At 39.5% G+C, this 24,466-nt stretch overlaps 1 protein-coding gene across 2 annotated transcripts in view; it reads right to left on the reverse strand.

Moving 5' to 3' along the window:
• Nucleotides 1-24,466, reverse strand: part of LOC146368110 (receptor-type tyrosine-protein phosphatase N2-like) — a 217,722-nt gene that overhangs the window by 177,335 nt on the left and 15,921 nt on the right. For both annotated transcript variants that reach the window (XM_084911857.1, XM_084911856.1), the window contains exon 3: nt 10,607-10,720. In XM_084911857.1, the coding sequence (XP_084767983.1) occupies nt 10,607-10,720 (114 nt within the window). The remainder of the gene's footprint in view (nt 1-10,606; nt 10,721-24,466) is intronic.

The raw sequence follows: 24,466 nt of genomic DNA on the forward strand, positions 1-24,466 counted from the left end.
CAGCTCCCTGGCCAGCTGGTGGCTGGTGGCTTCTGCTTTATGACAAACATTTGTGAAAAGGCTTCTTTGTATTGTGTGTGGTGGGAGGCTGGACAGGTAAGCTAGGGTACCCTATACACTGGCTGTAGTTTTAAACTGTTAGACACACTAGGTCAGGGGTGGGCAATCTCAGTCCACGAGGGCCGGTGTCCTGCAGGTTTTAGAGCTCACCTTGGGTCAACACACCTGAATCACATGATTAGTTCGTTACCAGGCCTCTGGAGAACTTCAGGACATGTTGAGGAGCTAATTTAGCCATTTAAATCAGCTGTGTTGGTTCGAGAACACATCTAAAACCTGCAGGGACACCGGCCCCCGTGGACTGAGATTGCCCACCCCTGCACTAGGTTATGCGGTTGATGCCACTTTTGTATGTTTTCACTGATCTATTGTCGAGTAGCTAGGTAGGCCTTTTGTTTTGCATTTTTGTTTTAGTTAGGCTCTGGAAGCTATCGACCTCTTTTTCTTTTATTAATTTCTTTGATTTGGCTCAACCGCCCAGTCCTCCTCCCCCACCTTTTTCCTTTGTTAAGTTTGACGATCAAGGCAAGCAACCAATAAATCCTGCCTGATTCTTAACTGTCCTGTTGTCCTCCTCCTTTATTGATTGTGGTTGTCCGGTGTTGGTGTCTCCTTCCTACCTTTGCCTCCACCATGGTGGGGGGGACGTAACATGTTATTTAGCTTAAAAAAAAGTTTTAAATCCTTAAATTTGAAATGACTAAAACCAGAAGTCTGAGCATATTTGTACTGAGAAAGGTCAAGACACAAGTCCTAATAATGATGCATACAGGAAATTTAAAAAAAGGAAAAAACAAACCTGGTGGCTCGTTTGCTTAGACTATTGCTTCATTGCAAATATAAATTCAAGACACAAATATTCATTTATAACATTTTTCGCAAGCATGCATTTATTACTCAAATTTCACACCAAATTTTGAGTAACACCATCTCTGCAATCACGTCCTAATGAGGGAAAATGATTCTGATTCATTTGATTTGATTTGATTCACAGGACTCATGTGAGTTGCAGAAGACAAAGAGGACATGCTTTTTCCCATGAAACTTTTTAAAACATAAACAAGTTTTGCTCGTCTTTTTCTGACCTCTCATAAACTGCAGTGTGGTTTTATCTATTCTGTGTACTTCTATCCAAAACTTACCCAGGCCATCTGTGAAAGAAGCCATTGTTTCAGACATCAACAGATTTTCTTGTTTCTGTTTAGTTTTTGTTGTTTGAAAATGTTTAACTTTGGTTTACATTTATTAGCTTAAGTGTTTTTTTTAGTGTTTTTAATTATTACTCTATAGAGTGCATGTGTCAGAGGCAAGCTTTACAGAAGTGAGCACAGGTGTTGGAATGAAAACACGCAGACTTTAGAAAGCAGCTGACTCATAGTCATGTTATATTATTAGATTACATCATTATACGGCACCTGAAGGTTTCTTAATGTTTGTTTTAGTATAAGCAAACCAAAAATGTGATGAATAAGGTGGGGCAAAGCTCTAAAGAGAGCTATTTTACATAATTTATGCACATGTATATTTATGCACAATGAAAGAAATTTCAATATTTCTTTCATTGAGATAAAAGAAATATTATTGAAATTTTCACTAAGTGTTTCAGTGAATCTCCTGACCACCTAGTTGTTTTTTTTACATCTCTGATATTTGATTGTGTATCAGCTGTCCTTATTTGGTATTTATGCATAAGCTATTTGTATCTGCTGTTTAAACAAGTGTTCAAGAGCAAGAACAAATGAGTAGTTTGGACGTTTGTGTCTATTTTCCTCTAGGTAATGATTTTATTACCTAGTTGTCAAGCTGCCACTGCAGCAATGTCAGCCAGACATTCTTGTGGATTTACTGGGCATGTCAAAAAAAGTGTACAAAAGGACAAGGCTGATGAGCTGCTTGGGCATTCACGTCTGTTTCTTATACTTAACATGCATTCAAACACAGTTTTTTGGCAACTGAACAGAGGAGCAGGCGCCAACACCAGATGGGGTAGCGGAACGAAATGTTACCAGAAATATGGCCGCGCTGCGCAAAGCACAACACGAACGGAGGCATTTGGCAGATGAGCGATGACGTTGCTGAAAGATTCAAGTAATGCAGACTGTAGCTCCAGCTGTGATGCCACGAGATGTGGGTCCACCACGGAGGACGTGCACTTGAAATGAGAAGGGAAATATCATCCCTGTCAGCTTCACACGCAAAAAAGTGATAGCACATTTTGAGCTAAGGGAACTGAAAACTGAGGAAAATATTGATAGATAACCAAAAAACATGAAGCATGATGGCAAAGAGCAGCCTTAAATCCTGACAGGAACAACCTCATTGGCAATGCAGACCATGGAGAAGTCCGACTACATGAAGTCAAAGTCAGCAGGGACGCAGCCAAACAGATTAGACGTGCATCAGCTGTTTCAAACCAAGTTGAACTAAAAGTTAAAAGCTACCATCTTACTGCCAAAAAAAACCTGTTGTAGAGACAGAATATCAGCGTTTTACTGTTTTAATATAGGATTCCTGTCCTGAATGATTAATGCTACATACCACTGCCTCCATCTGAATATGTGACATGCAAAACAGCCGTAAGTGTGAATAAGCCCCAAACTTCAGTAACAACATTAATGTTTCATAACTTACAGATATTTAGACATAGATAAAGGCAGTCTTTCAAAAGAGGCATTTCAATCATTCACCTGAATGAGAACCGGACGAAAAGGATTACAAGGTTATACAATCCGAGAGCAGGAATATGAATTACCACACGGGTTTAGAGAGTTTTGAAACTATGATAACAGAATGCAAAATGAACATTAGAAGAGAAGACCTGAATACAAAAGGTGTAGAAAAGGTTGCCCAGAGCAACACGTTTTGAAATGAGGATGCTTTTGCTCAAAATTAAGTCTTTCCCGAGGTTTAAAAAAGCCGGAGTCGAGAGTAAACAGGAACGAGGCTGGAGACAAAAGATGGAGGTGATGAGTTCTGAGAAGAGTCACATTCTCTCTCTTTTAGCTCTGTTTAAAGTTTCCACCAACTCCCAAGTGACGTTAATAACCACTTTTCACCAGCTCGTGTCTGCCTGTAGCCGTCTGTTGAGCAGGGAGTGTATGATGGTGTTTTAGAGGTCGTTCACGGGATGATTCTCTTTCGCTTTGTCATTTCTCACAGTGAGCTATCACCAATGGTTAAGAGTTGCTTTAAACCCCCAACAAATCTCAGCAAAAGAACATCATCATCATCATCATCAGACCCACTGAAGAGCAAACTTGTGTCGCAGCCTAATTCTTACTGAGAAAACCCAATTTGTGAAAACAAGACAGCCTCCAGAGCAACAGAAAAAATTCGGCGTAACATTAAAATGAAGGAAGAAACAAGATAAAAACATTTAGCCTCCTTTCATATTTAACATACTGGGAAAAAAACACGAAAATTCTGAAAATGTTCAGTAGAAATGATCTTTTTTTAACTGTTATTTTTACTTAAAATGTCCATTCCTAAGATTTTAGCTCTATAAGACGCACTGCAGAACAATCAGCATGTTGTGAAACTGGAAAGCGCTGCCAGCAATAATCTCATTGCTGCCAAGATCTCATACCATTTCTAGTTAACCAACAACAGCACCATTTTTTTCCAACTGAATTTACACTTCTGCCTGTATCATTTGTGAATCCAATTAAACGAGCTCAACTCATTTCAGAGCATCTCAGCACCGAGAAACCTCCTTTAGACCCCCGCAAAATGAATTACAACCCCAACTGCCACGAATCAGGCACAAGCCTCTCTTTAACAGCTGCACAGCGTGTCAGGCCAGCTTTCGCCATCAAAGAGACATAAAACCGAGCCTTTAATGGCAGCCACGGTGGCAGAGAAAACGGGCGTTAGCGGCGGGTGAACAGACGGCATCTGACACGACAGGTTAATAAACGTTGGAGCCCCTGCCAGGATATTCAGAGTGACTCCGCGCATCTCACAGACTTAACCGACCACAGAAAAGCGGGCAGGAGGTTGTCGGCCAGCTGAAGTATGAGGTGAAGGTCTATCAGAGTTTGAAGCTTTCACAACTAAATAAATGAGACTGTGGTCCTGAAAGAAATTGGACTGAATTTAAAATGCGATGATGTACCTGTAAGGACTCATGTCTATGGAAAGCTTAAGGACATAGGTTGTTACATTGTAACAGGTTGTTAGATTGTAAAGCCCCTTAAGGCAATTTTGTAATAAAAAACTTTGTGATTACAGTTATTTAAATAAAAAGTCTTTGGAAAATGAAATGCATGTAGCTTGAAGAGGTTAGAGATCAGAAAAAGACTTTTTGGAAATGCTCCAGTTCAGTTTGCATTTTCTCAACAATTCTTTATTGCACGTCCTCCACAGTTGCTAAATGATGCCCGCCTGCTCCACAAATACCATCGGCCGTATTCACTAAGAGTCACGCTAATTACAACCATGGGCAAAAACACTGCAGCCTTCCACCAGTTTAGAACTTGATTTATCAGCCGCATATATGCAAATTTAATTTCCACAACCTGAAGTCCAATTACAATCACTGCGGTCCTACAAAACAGACAGCAAGGTGAGAAACTTTTTGGATCACCGGGTAAAAAAGTCACGACACGTCTTTGCCAACAAATCCCAAACACTCTGAAAATAGAAGCGATGTAGAATGCTGACAATTTTCAACTGTGTGTATATATTTTTTGTAAATTACTAAAGAGTCAAAGAATCACACTTTAGTCTCAGATTCAGAAGATCTTTGATTATCCCTGAAGGCATACTGTTTATGTGACAGATGCTTAAATGAATGAATGCTGTAGAACTAAATAGGATAAAACACAGCAAAAACACAAGAAAACGATGGGATACAAAATTGTGAATCACTACGTTTTTGATTTTTCCAAGTGAAAATGTTCAGTTGTTTAGCAACATGAGCAACACTAAGATCCCACGGGGAAAAGAGGAAGGGAACTCGTGGCATGACTTACAGTGAATTTGGAGCTGTAGAACATAAGGAGTCATGGGACAACTAATAATAATGATAATAATAATAATAAAGGCAAGAGTTATCTACTGTTAAGTCTCTCAAAGGTGGTGCGGGGAGGTTAGTGTGTTTTTGATGTCGTGTGCGAACTAAAGAGGACCATCGTTGCTGTGGGCGAACAGCAGCTGTGACCCTGACGAGGTGGCTTTTCAAATGACTTCACATCTGCAGGGCCTTTAGTGAGCAGTGCGAGTGGGAAGAGGGTCTGTGTGTGTGTGTGTGGGTGGGTGGTTAAAGGGGGAGAAACAGAATTGCAGCAACAACTTTGTGAAAGATTCAAACCGTTCACAAAGAAAGAGAGAGGCAAATGTACTGTGTGCTAAAGGTTAAATCTCGTCTGATTTTTGTAGTTTCGATATTACCCCTGTTGATAATAATAATAACGCTGTTACTAAATGGGCGTACAGTGACATTAACTACACTCAGAAAACACAGACAGGCTCTACAGGGACAGACTTATAGAGTTTATGAGGATGTGCGTAAATGGACTGGTATTTGTATAGTGCCTTTTGACTCAATTTGAGCACTCACAGCACTTTTTTTTACTACACACACATTCATACAGCACTTTTATCTTTGCTCAAGCGCTTTTTTATCTGACGTTCATTCACATCAGGGGCAACTCTTGGTTCAGTGTGTCGCCGAGAGCGCTGTGGTCAGTCCAGCATCTGTGGGATGGTGGCGAACCTGTTTGTTCTCTCACAGGGTTGGACCTATAGGTTAACTAGGTGGAAAAAAAACTAGTTGTTTGACTTAAACATCTGGGTTGGTTATGGATGAGCTCATAACATTATCCATTTATTAAATGAGTTCTTTATAAAACAAAATTGACATCTTTTTTATGTCTCTCTTTGACTTCCGTTTAATAGTCACCCAAAAATGTTGTGTCATTAGTGAGAGCTGCAAATTAGCTTGCATTTCTCAATTATAGAAGAATAACTAACTTAAATAATTAACCAAAAATAATCAGAAGAGCCTGTGAGAAGAGCCCACAGTAAGGTGTGGAATGAAGCCTGACTGTAAAAATTGTTTCTAAATCTGATTCGGCCTTTTGGTGTCATATTTGACCAGGCTCTTAGTTTCAATAATTATATTGATAATCTTTATATTTCATCTATGAAGTATTGACCCCATCAGTGGAATGGTGTCCAAATCAGAATAAGAAATGATAAAGTCATCTTACAAAACGGTCCAAAATCCAGCTGCTGCACTTAATAGGTCTTCTAAGTGTTTCATGTGTTTTGTCATCTTTGCACCTGCTTTAACATCTTGCTGATCACTTTCAGAGCTCTGTACAGTAAAATGCCTGTTCACATTAGCAAGCTCTTGCTTCTGCTCTATAATATGCAGGTCACTGAGGGCTTCAGACTTCAGACCAAATCTTGTTGTTCTAGACTGAAAACCAAAGGAGACTATCCATTGATATGCAAGATTGTGGCTCCTAAAAGATGGAATGCATGAGCATTACATTTGAGATCTGATGAAATTACTGAAATGTTTATTTAAGCATTTAATGGATACTGTTATGTCTTAATATTTGTATTTTGTATTTGTTGATTGTAGCTGTGGGGCACTTTGTGATCCTTATGTAGAAAGGTGCTGTATAAATACATTTTACTTACTTAGTTATTTTTAATATGGTTCCTGTGCACTCTTTTATAAATGAGGCTGCCCGTCACTCCCTGCTGGAAAGCACCAAGCTCGGCGCAGCAGTGACTGACGACTGATCATTATGTGTTTGCCCTGCAAACAGATTAAAAAGCGGCAGGTGTATGCCATAATGGAGACATGTGCATATTAATTTGTACATCAGATAAGATGTTAAGAGTGAAATCATCTGGGTAAAAAGCTTCCTGCATGTTGGATCAGCTGACTGATCTTGCCCTCAGCTTCACCGTTTCACTGTAAACCAGCTTCATGTGCTAACACAGTGTCATGCTATCATGGGACATGATGCACTGAACTTATCCATCACCTGCTTCTTCAAAACTGGAAACAAGACTAGAGCTTCCCAGTGACTCCTGCGATGTGAAAACCCTAACAGAAATTCAATGTCAAAGGGAATAAACATAAAGTATTTGCCTAAATGTCCAGATATCGCTCTGACTGTGGACTCTTCTTTCCACGTGTACTTTTGTGAATCAGGACATCAGTTCCCATATCCTAAAACAGAGCTGATGGGCATATGGGCGTAGGCTCGTGTTTGTAACAGGGAAAGCAAAAGGACAGAGTAAACCGTGTTACCTTTTTAGTGGACTAGCCGAGCCTGAAATGCAGATGCTTTAGTGTCTTTAGAGTTTTGTCCTCCCTAATGGCTTCTGCAGACAGCCGGGCCCAAACATCTCATTTGCATAATTCATTTCACTTCAGAGCTCCTGACAAATGCCTCCAAACTTGTCGCCTCTGTGAAATTGGAATATTTCTCTAGCTCTCCCGCTGAGCCCCAATTCGGAGAATTAAACCAGAGGACTTTTTTTTTCTTTTTTGGAGAGGGGTGGGTAGAGGAAAGGGAGGAAATGCACTAAATCGAGCTCAAAAGAAGGATGGTGTAATAAAAACACGAGAGAAAAACTCCTCCCAAAACAAATGTACTTTTTTGAAATCATTCTCTTTTGAGTGGTCAAGCACAAAAGACTGGACTCTTTCTTTTCTTCCTGTATACATGAGGTCCTGTCATTCAGAGCAAAGCTGGATGATGAAAGGGGATGAAATCCAGCTCAGTGGGAGGTTACGCAGGTCTCTGCCTCCCTCTCGTGGTACAGCACACTAACAGCAGCTTAGTGCAGCAGGAAAGACGACAACTGATCCATCTGTTCGTTTCTACACAGGCACAGCAAAGGCTGATTAAACCAAAAAGTCAAATAACAAATATTTACGCCATGATGCTCACTCGGGCCGTTCCTTCTTTCCTTTTTAGTTCATTCATTTGTGGGATAAACAGCTATGTTGATGTATTACTGTAAGCATGGACGTCGTGGCATGCAACAGTGAGATCTGGCAGAAAGTAAACCACTTTATAACTAATTCAATTAATCTCCTCGGAACCGTGATCCATTCATTACAAACTCAGACACACTGTGGTTTAAAGCCACAAAATTAGATTCTAAACTTTGACAGAAAATACAGAGTTTTGCGAACAAGAGTGGAATAAATTTAAGATCTAAATCTATAAGATATTTAACATATAATTAAAGGAAAATACATCATACAAGTCTATATAGAGATATATATAACTTTGGATTATCCTGGTTGTATCATTCAAAGGCTTCAATAATTCCTTTATTGACTTTATTTGGCTTTTCTCACTCAACAAGTGCAAAACACAAACAAGTTCAAGTTCCTGAGAATAGTTTAGCTTTAATCTTTGGTCTCATTGTTCTTTGAACAACCAGGTAAAAAAGAAAAAAACATCTGTTTGACAACAGAGACAGAACGTTACATTTTTTAATCTCTGCCTTTTGTGATGAGAATGACATCAGAGTGTATTAGGATAATCAGGATAAGGCACAAGACCCATGAGACTGTTCTGTTTATTTACCATAAAAGCATGTCTCTGTTGATAATGAATATCCATTTGACTAACCTATACTGCAGACTGCAGTAATGTAAACTGCACTGAATTTCTGACATTTCTGCTTTAGAATCAACAGCAGAAGCTAGAAAAAGCTATTAGCTTTAGCAGTAATTAGCAGTGTGACTGCGACAGCCACCTGTACAGACTCCAGCAAAAAATACAATTTAAACAACTGCAAGCTTGCTGACTGGCAGCTAACATTTGGGGCATGCAGCACATAAACTACACAAAATTGACCTCACACAACTTAATATTGTCAAAAAATTGCCGACAGGATCAGTGCGATATGACTTGAGAAGAAAAGTCTGCACCCTGCTGGGATCTGATCTGCTGCTTCACATCAGAGCTTCTTTTCTGGATGAGATGGATCAGCTCAGTGAAGATCTTCTCACTGTGCTCCACTGTTTGATCAGCAGACTGATTGATGGCCTCCACCTCCTGTTGAAGCAGCTTCACATCTTTCTCTCTGTCCTGGAGTCTCTGCTGGATGTTTTGTCGACTCACCTCCAGCTCTCTCTGCCTCTCAGTCCTTTCTGCTGCAGCTGAGACTGTGTCTATTTTCCAGTGCAGACATCACAGGCCACATCTTCAGGTCCAGCATAGCAGTGATCAGCAGGAGGAGCTTGGAGTCCAGTCTCCTTCAGCTCCTCCAGTAAGTCTGCTAACATGCTGTTTTCACCAGGACAGGCCTCGGTGTGAAGGTGCGTCTACAATGGCAGCAGCTCTCTTGTCTTTTCTTTTCTTTTTTCTTGTCTTTTCTTTAACCCAGAAGCTTTTAATGCAGTTCATGTAGTAGCTGTGTCAATAAGTAACAGTCACCAGAACCTCGAGCACATTCAGACTGATCAAAACAGTAGAATTTCCCATTAGTCCTTCTCACTACACCGCTTCTCCTCAATGGTGACAAATGTCTAAAAGTCTCACTTTACACTGTGTCTGTGCACAGTTTTAAACAACACTTACTTCTCTTTCTCTCTCTTTACTTGCTAATATGCTGTGAATGAGCCTTATGTTGACTACATCTGTGCAGGGCAGAAAACAAATAGCTTTGCAGTAAATCAGGAAGAAGAGGAATGAGTTAGCACTTATTTCAGGAATTAAATCCATCTTTACAGACTGAAAAACAGAACATGATTTGAGGGGATCCATTGTGAAAGTTTAGATGTTTTTTAATGCTGAGAAGCCACAAAAAAGGAAATTAAGAGGCAAAAAAGTCTCATGGAAAATATATAAGAAAGGTAAAATAATGAGTTTTCATTTATTTCACTTAAAACATTTTAAACTTAAAATAACAGACATATTTATTTTAACACACTGCTTTATGCACACCAAACAGAGTGTGCACATTTATAACATGCAAGTATCTCTGATTGGGTTTGAGTGAGTGAATGGAAACTGAAGTAGGAAAGTAGTAAATGTGTCGTACTGAACCATGCAGCTCTTTTTAGCGCTCTCAGTGACAGCATTAGCTCAACTCCTTCTTCAATCCCTAATCCTGCCTTTAAAATCCCCTAACCTGGGGAAGTAATTACAAATCAAGAAAACACACCTGCTTCACAGGCGTCAAGGTTATTTGGGTAAAATGCACATATTATTCCCACTGTATATTTATAAATACATACTGTGGATGCATGCATACAATCTTGATCTGACCGAGTGAAAAGACATTACAGTATTTGGGTGGAACAAGTCTTGTTTTCCTATATGACAAGTTTAAACACACTTATTCTACCTTGGTTTGGAAAATAATCTCAAATCAGTTTGTGATTATATCCTACAAAAGCCGCAGAGCTGAGTGTGCATATAATTTGCACATGACCATGATTATGAAGATTATGAACTTGAAGCTGACACGGCACGCCACTTTGTGTGTGTGCATGTTCTTTGCAAACGTACATACACATTTGGGCTGAGGAAAGCGGAACATGTGTGCACGTGTTTACCTCTGTTGGAAAGCTTCTCCAGCAGCATCCTGAAGCGCTGCACTACAGATGGGGAAACATCGTAGGTGTAAATCTCCTTCACCGGAACAGAGTGACACCTCCCAAACATGCCATCTGTCAACACATAAACAGACACTTTCAGCAGAGATTATAACTCGTGTTTCTATTTTGCATTTCACAATTTCACACTGAAAGGCACACAGTTTCTTTCAAGGGGATCTATTCTGGCTCCCCTTGTTTTAAATGATGTAAATATACTTTTACAGTGGCGCATGTTATATTAAACATGGTCAAAGTTTCAGATATTGAGGTCAGCACAGGTGCAAGTAATTCATCACAGCCAAAAATTAATCATAAGAAATCAACCATAAAGGAAGGGTGGGTGCTAAGACTGGTTGTGTCATACAGTAGGGATTGCATCTAAACTGTGAACCAAGCAAAGCTATTCCAGTTAAGTTCAAAAATAAAAATATGAATGTACTAAAGTTCTTCTTTAAGACCTAAATGTTCAGAAAACCAGGAGTTTGGACCAATAAAAAATTGGCAGTTTGAGTAAAAACTAGCGAGGACTGTAAAACATAAAACATTTAAAGCAGCATATTTTGTTAGCAAACTGTTAAACTAAATCAAATTAAATGTTGTATTGGGATGATTTGTTTGCTCTGAACTGACATTTAATGAACTCAGACATACAAGTTTCATGATTACCTAACAGCAAAACGCGAACCCCGGCCACCTCTTTTAATGAGGTCTCACTGGACAGCAGAGCTTAGCTAACCTAAAGTTGTGCAAGGTTCTTGTTTGTCTTCTCTGTTTAAAAGTTAGGTTTATGGGTTTTCTCAAATGCATTTTTTTTCCTTTGGCCAATGTTGCCATCTGCATAGGTAGCTTCTGCAGTGCAGTCCCACTGATTGGCTGTCACCAGCAAGTTAGTGAACAAGTTAAATGGGTCTTTATATTTCAGCATGTGAGCGCCAACCTTAGGCTAACATTGCTGAAAGCAAAGTAAATCACTGTTGCCAATTTATTGTGAAAAAAGCAAAAGTTTTCCTACAATAAAATGAATATTTAAATCCAAGAAGAAGAATCTTTGATACTGTGATTCTGTAACAGTCTCGCACAATTTTAGGAGTATTTTCCAAAACTCAAGCAAAACACTGAACAGACAACAAACAGACACTTTAATTTCACATGGAAGTTCATCTCCTTTATCCTTATCCTCTTTTATCCTTTTATTGCTAAACATGGATCCCAATGACATGTAGTGTGACTCTCACTCACTCATACTTCCTTCCAAAAAGCCACACAGTGGGTTGTGTTAATGTGAGCTGAAGGAAAAGGAAACCGTGGGTTGAGAAACCGTCCAAAAAAGATGAGTCAAATTACAAAAATAAGCTGGACTATCTTCTAACACACAGCCTCTAATGTCGAATTATCAACCTTGAGCTAAAAGAGAAAAGGATCATATTCTTTGTGGCTCATCAGGTTTCACAAATGCAGGAATGTAGGAAATATAAAGTTATGACTGTATGTAATATCTGCTTATGCAGATCTTTTCATTGTAGAGTAGTCTGGTCAACATTCGGTGTTGGTGTAGTAGTAGTGGCACTTATAATGGTAATTGAGTGAAAATAAAGCTCTAAGCAGCTCTGTTGTAATAGCCGAGAAATCACTACAAGAACATTTAAACATGCTGCTTTACAGTTCAAATATCCTCCTGAAAAATGTCCAACAACACACTGTTTCAGTAATATCGGTGACAGTCTAGATTAATAAGAAATCAGAAACAGAATCAGAATATTTTAATAATCCATAAGGAAATTATGTGGGTTAGAGTTGCTCCAAGACAATTACAGTAATAGACTGAACTAATTAAATAATACAATATATTACAAAGATTACAAAATATAAGAAATAGCTCTAATATGTGCAAATAGCTCAATTCTAAATATCCAGAGTATTAAATGAGTAAAATATATATGGTAAAATTTATTTTTTATTATTGTATTATACCCTATTATTATTTTAGTATTTTATGGCATATTCTGCACACATGAATCTGTTATATTTAAACAAAAAGTTTCTGTTTATGTTCAGTTCTGATTTTGTCTGAAAGTTAGAAGAGAGAGTTAACTGGTTAAACACTGTGACACGATGTAAAATGGAAACTTCACTATTTATTAAATTATTCTAGTTCTGGTTTGTAATTCTTGGAATTTCCGGGGTTGAGATATTTGTTAGACCTCAAAATGTTATTTTTGTTTTTTATGTCGCCTTTTGTTGTCACCGTCTGTCTGCATGTTTGATGGGTGAGGGATCGTCTATAAATACTCGCTTCTTCTCAGTCAAACTGGAAACACCATTTAACGGGCAGCTAAGGACAAGTGCTTGGCCTGCACTGCTGTAATTACTCACAAATGTCTCACTGGACGCCTGTTCTTTTTAAAAATCAGACTGAAGAGTGAGATGCAGTGTGAGAGAGTGAGAAAGCAAGAAAATAAAAGATATCTGGTGATATTATCGCTGCAAACTAATAAACGTCCTTAAGATTACACATGTTTCGGGCTCTTTGAAGCTTCTTTGTTGCTGAATAAATTGTGTGGAAAATACTGATAAATCTTGCGATACTATAACAGTTTTGAGTAACTTGGGACATACCAACATTACACTAGCAACTAGCGTGTCATTGTTGTTTACTTCTTTTTATATATTTTAAAGTTTTGTGACAGTATCACGACCAATATTAAAAAACAGGTATTTAAACACTGCTTGACAGAACTACCAAGGTACAGATGAGGCTTTTTGGATAAGTCAAGGATCATCTGCGATTTCTAGCTATGTTGAAGTGCCTTTGAACAACAACACAAACTCCAAGTAAGATTCGTGCAAAGATGAATAACTAAGCATGACTTTTTGAGGTCATAAATTCACATTTTTAGACTGCAGTTTTTATAATGGTTATTCTAGATGCTTCCGGAAAACTCTAACTACATTTAACAGATTGGAAAATGCTTGATCTTCTGTCTTTAAACACAGTGCCAGTACATTTGTTACAGGATGCAAGATCCAAACGCCAATACCACTTGTTCTGTATCCCGGTGACCATTTGTCAGTTAATTACAGAGTTACGTTAATTGACAGACAGTTTATTCAATTCACAAAGGATATACTGATCCAATATTTTCCTCCAAACAAACATTCCAATAAGTCGACTCAGTGTCTGCCAATAGCAATTTCCCTTTACAATACTTAATCTATATTTCTGAATACAATGCGTGTCTCCTTCAGTCCTCAGCATTGTAGGAGGACTGACGAGGCAATCTTGGAACATTTTTCTTTCCAAAGCGATCCCGATGCCTGGAAGTAAAATGGAAACAGTGAGAACTAATTGAGGCTAAAGTGATACTGCTAGTATCCTTAAGCGTTTCAAACTGTGACAAAGTGCAACAAAGACAAACAAGATCCTGAGTAAAGTACCGTGCCACAGGCCTTCTCTCTTGTTCAGCTTAGATCTTACAAAATGCCATTTCTCTTCATTTTCCAGAAGGAACATCTTGAATTATCCCTCATAATTATGCTCATGCATATCCAAGTCTCTGCAATTTATCCCAGTTCACTGCCAGAGGGCCATAATTCAGAGCCAGACATGTCTTCTTGTGATTTATAGTCGAGATTAGAGCATTGAGAGGATTCACCGGGCCATTCTCAGAAACAGAGGCTGTATCAAGACGAAGGAGGTCGACCGGCAGTGCTGACCAGCAGCCGCCACTTAAAAATAACCTTTGACGGATGGAAGTTATATAATACACAATGCTTGAGCTTAGCAATGCCTGCTCCAAGATTGACAAAAGATATTGTCTTTGAATGTGTATGTGCTGTCAGCATGAAGTCTAATCTACATGTGTAGTACGCCGGTGTTTTCATACTTGATTGTGACTGACAAAAGCTGCAGTCACAACTTTTTTCCAACTGAAATTAGATGCAGTGTTGTTGTGCATTTCTGGACTGCACCGTTGGGACACACTGACGGAAAGCAGTAACCTCAGTCCTGCCTAATGAACTGGATTAAGACATCTTAATGGATCTGCTGCCTCTGGGGACCTGCACAAGTCCTTCCTTCGCAGACTGCACTTCACAAGATCAATGATATCTGGCATCACTTGCCAAGGATCTGGCTGCTTTTACTGGCTCAAGAAAAGCAAAGGGTTTCCTAAATACATGTCATCAACTGACTTTAGCTCCCGTGGTTTCACCTCACTTTGCTTGGTTTGATCCATACTTTCATCCATCCATCTATCCAATTCTATTCATTTCAGTTCAGTTTTACTTATTTGGCCCCAAATCACATCAACAGTTGCCTCAAAGCACTTTATATTGTACTGTAAAGATCATAATACAGAGAAAACCCCAACAATCAGATGGACCCTTTATGGGAAAGCAGTTGGCGACAGAGGGAAGGAAAAACTCCCTTTTAATAGGAAGAAATGTCTGACAGAACCAGGCCTGACTTATGCGTAGAAGACCCAAAGGTGTTCAGAAGAACACTGATTTATAGTATCAAAACCATAATGAAACTCTATAAGAGCAACGTTATGTCAGTATTATTATATTCATCTGAGTGTTGGGGGGTAGTGCAGAAGGACATGTACAAAAGTGACACTTTCCACAACAGCTGTCTTTGAAGGATCTGTAAAATCTACTGGCTACAAAAGATCTCTAATGAGTACCTGTACAAGAAGACCGGATGTCAGATCAGGAGGCCAAGATGGCTTGAAAGAATTCAAAAAGCTAGCCGAGAGGCCCAAGACCACCAGGCAGAGGACAGCGATGGCAGAGATGGAAAAAACTTTGGTTTGGTGGTCAAACCCAAGACTTTGTCAAGTGAAGAAGACGTATATCTCCCACCAGGGATAGTATCCAGCAGCAGATTAAGCCAATGTAAGCATTCACTTAAGCCGACTAAACATTGTATGTGGGTGAAGACAGCAACTGCAGGAACTCTTCATTTGGCCACTAAATAACCCGCCAGTCACCAACATGCGGTATGGCAATTTGATGAGCACCACCCTGGTATATATAACAACAAACCTAGAGACCAAATTATCCACATATCAACCAACCCTGGTCCAGTTTGACCTATGAGATGGTCTCCAATTTTCAAACAAATATCACTTTGTCATTAGTTTGTTTACAAGGACGTGGCTTCAAAGCAGCTCTATTATAAGATGAAGGGAGTATAGTTGCAGAAATTTCCCTCAAAAGATTCTCAAGCTACACACGTTTGATCAATAACACCACCCACACTGGCCAATTAGTCAAATCAGACAGGCATAGAGCAAATAAGCCAGTGACGGTGGGGGCTGTGTGAAATCATTAAACAAATATGCTTCCAACTCCAGTGAAGTGTTGAGCGTTAACGCTGCATCCTGACCACAGCTCCCATTAATGAAGCACTTCCTGACAGCAGAAGCACCACAAACTTTTCTTTTTCAGGGAAGTTTTGCTTTGATCTGACTTTGAATTTTTTTTTTCCAGTGAAGCGACTTCATGAAGTGTCATGTATTAGCGGTAAAGGTTTTGATTTATACATGTTTTAAAAATGAAAGAAGATGTGCTGAAAATCAACAATATGACCAGTGAGAAGCAAATTCAGATTTGAGTCAGATTCCAGACTGGGCGGGATGTCGACTGTTGAAATGGATGTTCGAGAAACAGTATGCAACAGGGCGCAGATGGGTAATGGGCCAGTAAAGCCCTGCTCCTCTCACGCCTGTTGCCATGGCAATCTCCACCGAGTGCTTTTTAGCTCCCTCGCAGCTAATCAAGGAGAAACAGGGTGGAGGGGGCGAAACAGAGCACCCTCCTTTGTCACAGGGCCTTCTGTGTGTTGTTGTTGTTCCGTCAAGAGCTGACATCGCCCATCTTGGCTGATACAAGGATATATATATGACAATAATTCGTTTTGGGACAAACAAATTATTATTATTCTATTAATGAGCTTGAGGTTCTTTTTTTGCATATTTATGGAGCCCTCGTAAAACATGAAGAGTTGGTTTTTGGTGTTAAAGTGGAAAATAAATAAAATAAAAATAAATAAAGAGAATCTGGTGTGTGGGGCAGGTGGTGAGTGAAGATTGAGCTCTTCTTGCCAAAAATCTCCTGCCTTTTCAATTTGCTGTGTGAGAGCACATGAAGGCACATTTCATGTTGCTTGCGGAGAACGTTCTCCCTCTGGCGCCGTCAGGGACTGCCGAACTGTCCGAACTGCATACGGACAGGCTGACACTGGAAGGCAAAATCCAGTGACTGGTGTTAATAAAATGACATGCCCCTGACATGACGCACTGCTTTTGGACTTGGACAATGTGCCATTTGGTCACAGGACTGTAGTCAGCTCTCATTATTATTCTGTTGGACAATGTGACACAAAACTTGATGTTTGTCCTATGTACAAGTTTAAGATCCATAGTGAAATTGCTGATGTGCACCTGCGAGTAGCGAAAGCAGGACTTTCAGGGACCTATGAAAGCAGAGGTCCAGGGGTGCACGCCCTTGAAGGTTCACCTTGCTTTTTAGGGGTGAAGTCACGTAAATTTTCCTCATGTGATTTGTTAAAGTGTAACAACTTTTGTTTAGATGTTCACAAAAAGAACACTATATGGTTAAAGTAAACCAGTCTACAAAAACACTTTGCCAGCACTCATATTCGCACTCTTGTACTTGTATAATCAGCTTTTGTGAAGACCCCCCTGGTCTTTTGACCTAAACTAAAAATCACAGGCTATTACTGTTTTTACACTCTTATTAGCAAAGGCACAACAGCACTCAGCCTGCAGTAAGCAGTTGAGAATAAGCTTTCTTATAGCTTAGTTAACCAATGCCAATTAAAGAGTGCCTGGAGGCCATACTCTCTGCTGGAAATCAGTATTTCTGTGCTGAGCAAGCTTCTTCAATGTGAGCTCTATTACAGCTCTGACAGTAAAGCCAAGGGACCCAATCAACACCTGGAGGGCAGCACAGACTCCATCACAGAGCGGGAGATGAAAGGCATGTTCCAACTGGACTATAAGCTTGGAAAAAAAACACCTTTTTCCTCACAGACGTCCACACGTTTGGTGAGAATTGTTTTTTCTCCTGGATCGCTGTCTGTCTTACGCTGATGTTCTAACACAGTCTGTGCCGATGAACCCGATGGGAGCTGTATCCTGATAAATACCTGTGTGTCGAATCCTGTTAACTTTGCGGTGTTAGGTGAAATTTGAATTTATAACACAGGACAAGCAGTTTGATGTGAGACAAAATCACCGATGTGAAGTTTACAGGATCTGCAATTGATTTTCACCTGTGTATTCAATCAGGTATGTTTCACTTTATGAATCATATTGAGCAGCGTGGAGCAATTTTCAGCAACATCTCATTAAATTTGCAACCTCATAGTGAAGAAAGCAAAACATCTAAGGAGCCACATGTTGCTCTCAGAAGCTCAGTGATACACGACCTCAACAAAAAGAAAAGTCAATATTGGATTTAATAACAGTTTAATAATTTCAGCACTTTGATGTTGTCGATGGACATAATACATTTATATCCTTAATATTAATATTAATAATTCATATTGAGCTACAAAACATGAAAAAGAAAAACAGACTGTAAAAGATTAAAATAGGATAGGATTAAAATGAAGCTAGTTTAATGGGTTTGTAGTTTTATTATCTACAGCACTTTTAACATGGAAAGCAAATCTCCTGCTTCGATTTTGTTTAGTTGTTTTACTGCAATCTTACTCGTTACCACTTTTATATTGAAATACTTTTGTTGGAGCTCTGCAAGTTTTACAAATATGAACCCTCCAGGAGTCTAAAATCCATCGGAGCCAAAACTGAGTCTTGAACCTGAATATTTTATTAAGCTGGTTGTGCATTTGGTCTGTTTTCTGAAAATGTTTTGGGGCCAAAGAGGTTTTACTTTTTCAAATACTGAAGAAAAACTTGGAAAAACTTCAGGTAGAGATTGTGAGTAGGCAGCTTCATTTTAAGGAATGAATAATAAAATTAATTGATTAACAGCTGATGAAATGGGTTACCAGAATCACCATTTCCAATTCAGATCCAGTAAGGCTCTGATGAATAATAATTAAGTATTTAGCTTTTGGATAGTCAATGGACTAAATTTCAAAAATATAAATTAATTAAAAATACAATCTTTACATTATTACTTTATTAAAGTACTCACAGTTGCATCCTTACTTCAAAAACTGTTAGAAAACTATAAGTTCAAGCAGCCATTCTTATCTCTATGGCCAGACTCAGATGCATGCTGGGGCTAAAAATGAACACCAGCAGAAGCTTCTACACTGCAAAAAATGTCTGTCTGTACAGATGGTTATGTATTAAATCGCTGCATCTGACTGAATTCAGACAGTTTACTGTATACGATACGTGAAGTGATTAAATGGCCTGTTTTCATAATATTACCACTTAATTCTTGATCACACCTCCAACGGGAGTAAATTAGACCCTCTTACTTAGATAACACTGTCTGATAACTCACTACTGTGTCAGTCTGTTGTTGTGACAGGGACTTTCTGCAGCGTAATAAAGCTGACCCCGGCGTTCGATGTTCTGGCTCTAAATGCGGCAATGCTGAAATGACAATCACAATGAAAATGTCAAGTCGGCGACCAAGCTGCGTCGTGCTGCTCAGTTTGCCCGCCCTTTTTCCTTTTATACCCGCTAATGTCAAGGTCACTTGCTTGAAAATAGCAAAAAGTCCACAGAGGTGGGTCGACTCCATCATCACTTCTTACTGAACTGTGGAGTATTGCGTCAATCCATGGAAACTGAACATGTAACAGCTGCCTTAAATGGCCTCTGTTAAATAAAACTTGTATGTTACATAAGAGTTCAAGCTCAACTCAGACAATGATTGTTGAAGAACGAACAGCAACCTTAGTCTTATAGACTAAAGTAGAGTGGTGGACACAATACATGTTTATAATTAAGCTAAACCTGCTTAGTTTGTCTGATTAACTCAGATGTCGTACAAGAGGCAGCCATGACGATCCAATAATTCAGAAATTTACAGGAGGACTGTGTAAAGTCAAAGATGGTGGTGGTCCTGTTCCCCCAAAGAGCCAGCTGTCTCCTTCATAACAGCTAAAAATAGAAACATCTAAACCAGTAGCTCTATTTTACTAACACATGTCCACAGCAGAGGTTCATGACAGTTTCAGCTGTGTGGTGGCAGGCTTGTGTAATCATTGTTCCAGGTTATCGTAGTGAGCATGGACATAAGTGTACAGATTTTGGCTAACCATTCACTGCTGCTAGTTCACCGTAGTGAGATCTAGCAGCAGTACATAATAGTATTTGTTCAGTCCCATATGGAAAATATATATATAAATCTTATAAAGTTTCTATCTGTCTTGTGTGAAACTTTTATGAAAAGCATACAAGAGTGAAAACAGATATAAGATCCCTTGAAAAATCATATAAATCAAACTTGTATGTTTTGGATACTTACTAAAACAATATATGAAAGTAATGAGAAAGTGGCCACTTTCATGAGTAAATCATATAAGTTTTTACTATTTCTTTTCCATATGAGGTAATCGGTTGGGAATGTGAGCTCATCATGTCTGTACTGTATATCGATTAGCTAATAAAGCCTTTGATAAACTTTTTGTAAGTATAACCTGCAGGAAAAGAGCTTAAACATTATTTTGGGGCAGTCAACAAACTATTTTAGTGTTTTTTCATTATCCATGACGATTAAAATTACAGCGTGCCGATCTCCATGTTCATTTTGATGGGGCTTAGTTCTGCTATCCAAAAATAACAGCCTGGAGTGGCTGATATTTGGGCTGCTGAGTGACAAGTCTCCATCAAGACTTTCCTGCTGTGTGCTCACATGTTCTGCAGCAGGGGTGCTCTGGACTCCTCCAGTTCTAGTTTACAAAGGGTCCAATTCACCTTACTGGGTGACTTTGCAATGTATGAAAGTTACAGTGAAGGTGTTTATTATTATTTTTACTTATTTAATCTAGCAAACATCTATTCCTGGTTTTATGATCCAATGTCAGGAGAGTTAAAAAACTTGTTTCGGTCATAAATTTCTAAAAAAAAAAAAAAAAAAGTGTACAAACATACATGGAAATATAGTTAATAATACAAAAAAGCCTGAACTCTTGGTTACCTTTTATTTTACATAATCTTTTTATAGTGTTCATCTACGAGCAGCTGTCACTTTTTTCCAGCATTCAAATAGTTCCCAGTGGTCAGGTAAAACGAACACCCTGCTTCCTGAGAGTATTGAGATATCATTTCAGCTAATACACTTTCTTTTTGATGCAGAAAAATGTAGTGAGGGAGACAATGTCCTCAGCTAAACAATATCAGGCTCAGTCAGTGTTTTTTTGTTTCTTGCCAAGAGAATATGGCCAGCTCAGGCAATCAGAGTTGCGGTGTGTCTTCATAGAGCCTGAGCTGCCAATCACCAACACAACAGGCTCGCATTGTCTACGGCAGCAGCTTGACAGCAGCTATTGAGGCAGGTCAGACACACTGTGCATGAGAACAATGGCTGGAGGTGCAGTCACCGTAGCTTCTCCCCCATGAGAGCCTCGCTTCACATGACTCAGCCACGAGGAGCTTTTCAGTCTCTTTCAAACTCAAAGTGTGGCCAAACTGACAAACAGCACCGCCACAGTGATGCCAGTAAATCATTTTAATGCCCAAGTTGATAGATGCGATGTGAACACATAAATAAGGAGAAACACATCGTGTTAGTGTTGGGAAATGACCACTCAAAAGCTGGACACCTTTTCGTCTGGAGAAACGCAGCACAGTGAACACTAAACAACCATCTAAGTGAGAGCCGAGAGGCTCCTAAAGATCTATGAAAGAGGCAAAGCAATAAATTGTATTTACTACCCAAAGGCAGTGAGGCAAAAAACCACACACTTCACAAAACTGTGTGCACCAGTGAAATGTGCAGAAGAGCTGAGATCCTTCTCCCCCTGTTTAGCTGCTGTCTGCCCATAGTTACAGAGCCGTGATGAAAAAAGGTGCAACTTTGCTTCTTTTTACCATTTGAAACAGTGAGACCATTATTGGGTTGACCTGCTGAGAATGCTTTTTTTGCAAAATGTTGTCCTGGAGACACCTACTGTAACAAGAACCATAACAAAGGCGCTTTTGAGTGCTCTGGCAAGTGTTTTGTGTCGGATACGGAAAGATTTTTTCGCAGCTTTGCAAGAGTCCCAAACAGTCCCAAGACTCTGCAGGTCTGCAGCAGATGCTGTTGTTGTTTGACTCATGAATATTAGCTCAACAGCCAATACTGCCAACTTATAAATGGTAAATGGATGTTTCATCCACCCAATTTTCACACAAAAGCGCTTTTTTTTCTACATCTTAGTGCTTTCTATCTAACATTAACACTCTAATGATGAACACAGTATCTTGCCGAAGGACACTTGCAGACTGGAGCAGCCAGGAATGGAACCACAAAACCATCCAATTGTTAAATATCCTGCTCTACCTCCTGAACCATAGTCAACCCTTCTCATGTAGAGTCATGCTTCGCCATGTAAGCATCACATTTGAAAACACTTTACAGTCCAACACAGCTCCCTCAGACACCATGAGACCTCAGAGGAACAGTGCTCTGATGGCTTATCATAATAGCAATAATAATGTATACTTTATTGATCCCCGTGGGGAAATTCCTCTCTGCATTTAACCCATTCACTCAGTGAAGCAGTGGGCAGCCACTGGGCGCCCGGGGAGCAGTGTGTAGGGACGGTACCTTGCTCAGGGGTGCCTCAGGGAAGCTGTTCAGGGGAATCGAACCCCCAACCTTCCGATCATGAGGCACCACTCTACCTACTGAGCTATCCCTGCCCCCCCCCCTTTTTTTTATAATAATGTTTTTTGTTTTGGATATGGAAAGACCAAACCTTGGTAAAGTCAATAAAAACAGTATCTCCAAAGGTTGGTTCTGTTCATCTGGACGTAGCGTTTCCAGCGGGAGAAACGTTTCGTCACTCATCTAAGTGACTTCTTCAGTCTCAGCTGACTGCAGGTTTCCCCAATCTTATAAACAGTACATTTGCATAATGACTGAAACCAGCCCACTAAAGGAACAATGGGCTGGGAGGTCAGTTCCTACATCATAATTACGCAAATTCTCATGATCAAAATAAAAACAGTAATTATACAATTTTAAAAAATCTTGTCTATGGTCTTCAGTTTGTGATTCTAAAGCTGTATGCTGGTTAACAGAAAAACAGGAGAATGCAACTTCCCTGAAGGACGTGAACTGGACTTTGACTTTGACCTGATTTTCACCGAAATTAAATCACCTCGAGCTGTTTTCAGTTTCATCACTTTTTACTTTTAAATTTTAGATATAAACAAAACAAGAAAAATAACCTTTATCATATTCTATCTTCACGCACAAGACCCCACACCCACCACTCCCTCACCCTCTGCACTGAGCTCGAGCTATACCATCTGTATCTACCATCCCATAAAAATTAAACATGATATCTTAAAAACGACCAACGTTATACTGCTGACAAACAGATAACTAAACCGATTACATACATAAATATGCTTAGGGGCTACCAAAGAATGGGACAAGCACTAAAGGGTCAGGGCCCATTCCCACGCCATACAAGACCCACTCATGAACTAAAACAAATGTAAAGCTAAGCTGAAAATAAAGGCAAAATTTGTACTTTATATTCTACAATTCAGGACACAAACGTCTTTCAGTACAATAGTAAATTAGCTGTTAGTTTTGTAATTTTGCCACGTAACCAAAAAAAAGGACATTTCTTTGTCTGAGTCAGAGAAAGTTGCCTACCAAAGACTGAAAACTACAAGAGTGGCGATTGAGGATTTAGCTGCAAGCCTGTTCTGATGTGCGTTCATCTGCCGCTTAAATCATACTGCACAGTTTTAGCTGGCACAGGCTCCAGCCAATATCTCCTTATCAGGCATGAAAACATACATATTTATCTAATAAAAAGACAAAAAGAAATTGGGCACATAAGCCACCATTGTTACATCATTTTGACAAAGCAAGTCATCGGGTCAAAAAAACAAGGTTTACTGCTTTAGATTGAATTAACCTTAAAATAGAAAGAAAAGAAACATGATGCAGTTTATTTATTATATACAGCCATCAACATGTTTTTACTTGTAAAGCTGCCATTTCCCTCCATCACTTCTTTGAGACCCAATTTACATGTTGCAGATGACACATGACGGATGTTACTGGAGGCAGTCACAACAACACAGACGGAGAGCCCGCCTGAGCTCAGCTAAATATAAAATCCACTGTGGACATAATGATTTTCTCACCACAGGAGACACACGCTTTGTCTTTCACTCCCTCCTTTTTTGTCAGAATAAGATTACGGAGCGCATTTTTAAAAGGACAGGAAATGACCAAGCTAATAAATCTCACACACACACACACACACACCCTGCCGGTCAGCTGGGCACGCACCTGTACCTCCTAACAGACCATTCACATGCTTAATGACATCATAACATATATTATTCCATTCTGTTATCTCTGCTGGCTCTGTCTGTGCCTTAAATCCTGCAGAGCTGTTGATAAGGGAGGCCTGTTCTGCACAGCTGATAGCTTCCCAGTAAACCGATGCATCCTGATGATCACTGGTTACAGAAAACAAAAGGCTGGCCATAGAGATCTAGAATGAACTCTGCAGGGTAAAGTGGTTATCTTCCCACCAGACCCAGTTAAGTATGAGATAAAAACGTTTCCAGGATTCAAAAAGACATTTTCTGTGACCGGCTTTCAGGTTTTGGGCTTCTTTTTTTAAAT

Source organism: Perissodus microlepis, chromosome 18, assembly GCF_051167445.1.
Source record: "Perissodus microlepis isolate ML-2025 ecotype Zambia chromosome 18, ASM5116744v1, whole genome shotgun sequence".
Classification (NCBI taxonomy): domain Eukaryota; kingdom Metazoa; phylum Chordata; class Actinopteri; order Cichliformes; family Cichlidae; genus Perissodus; species Perissodus microlepis.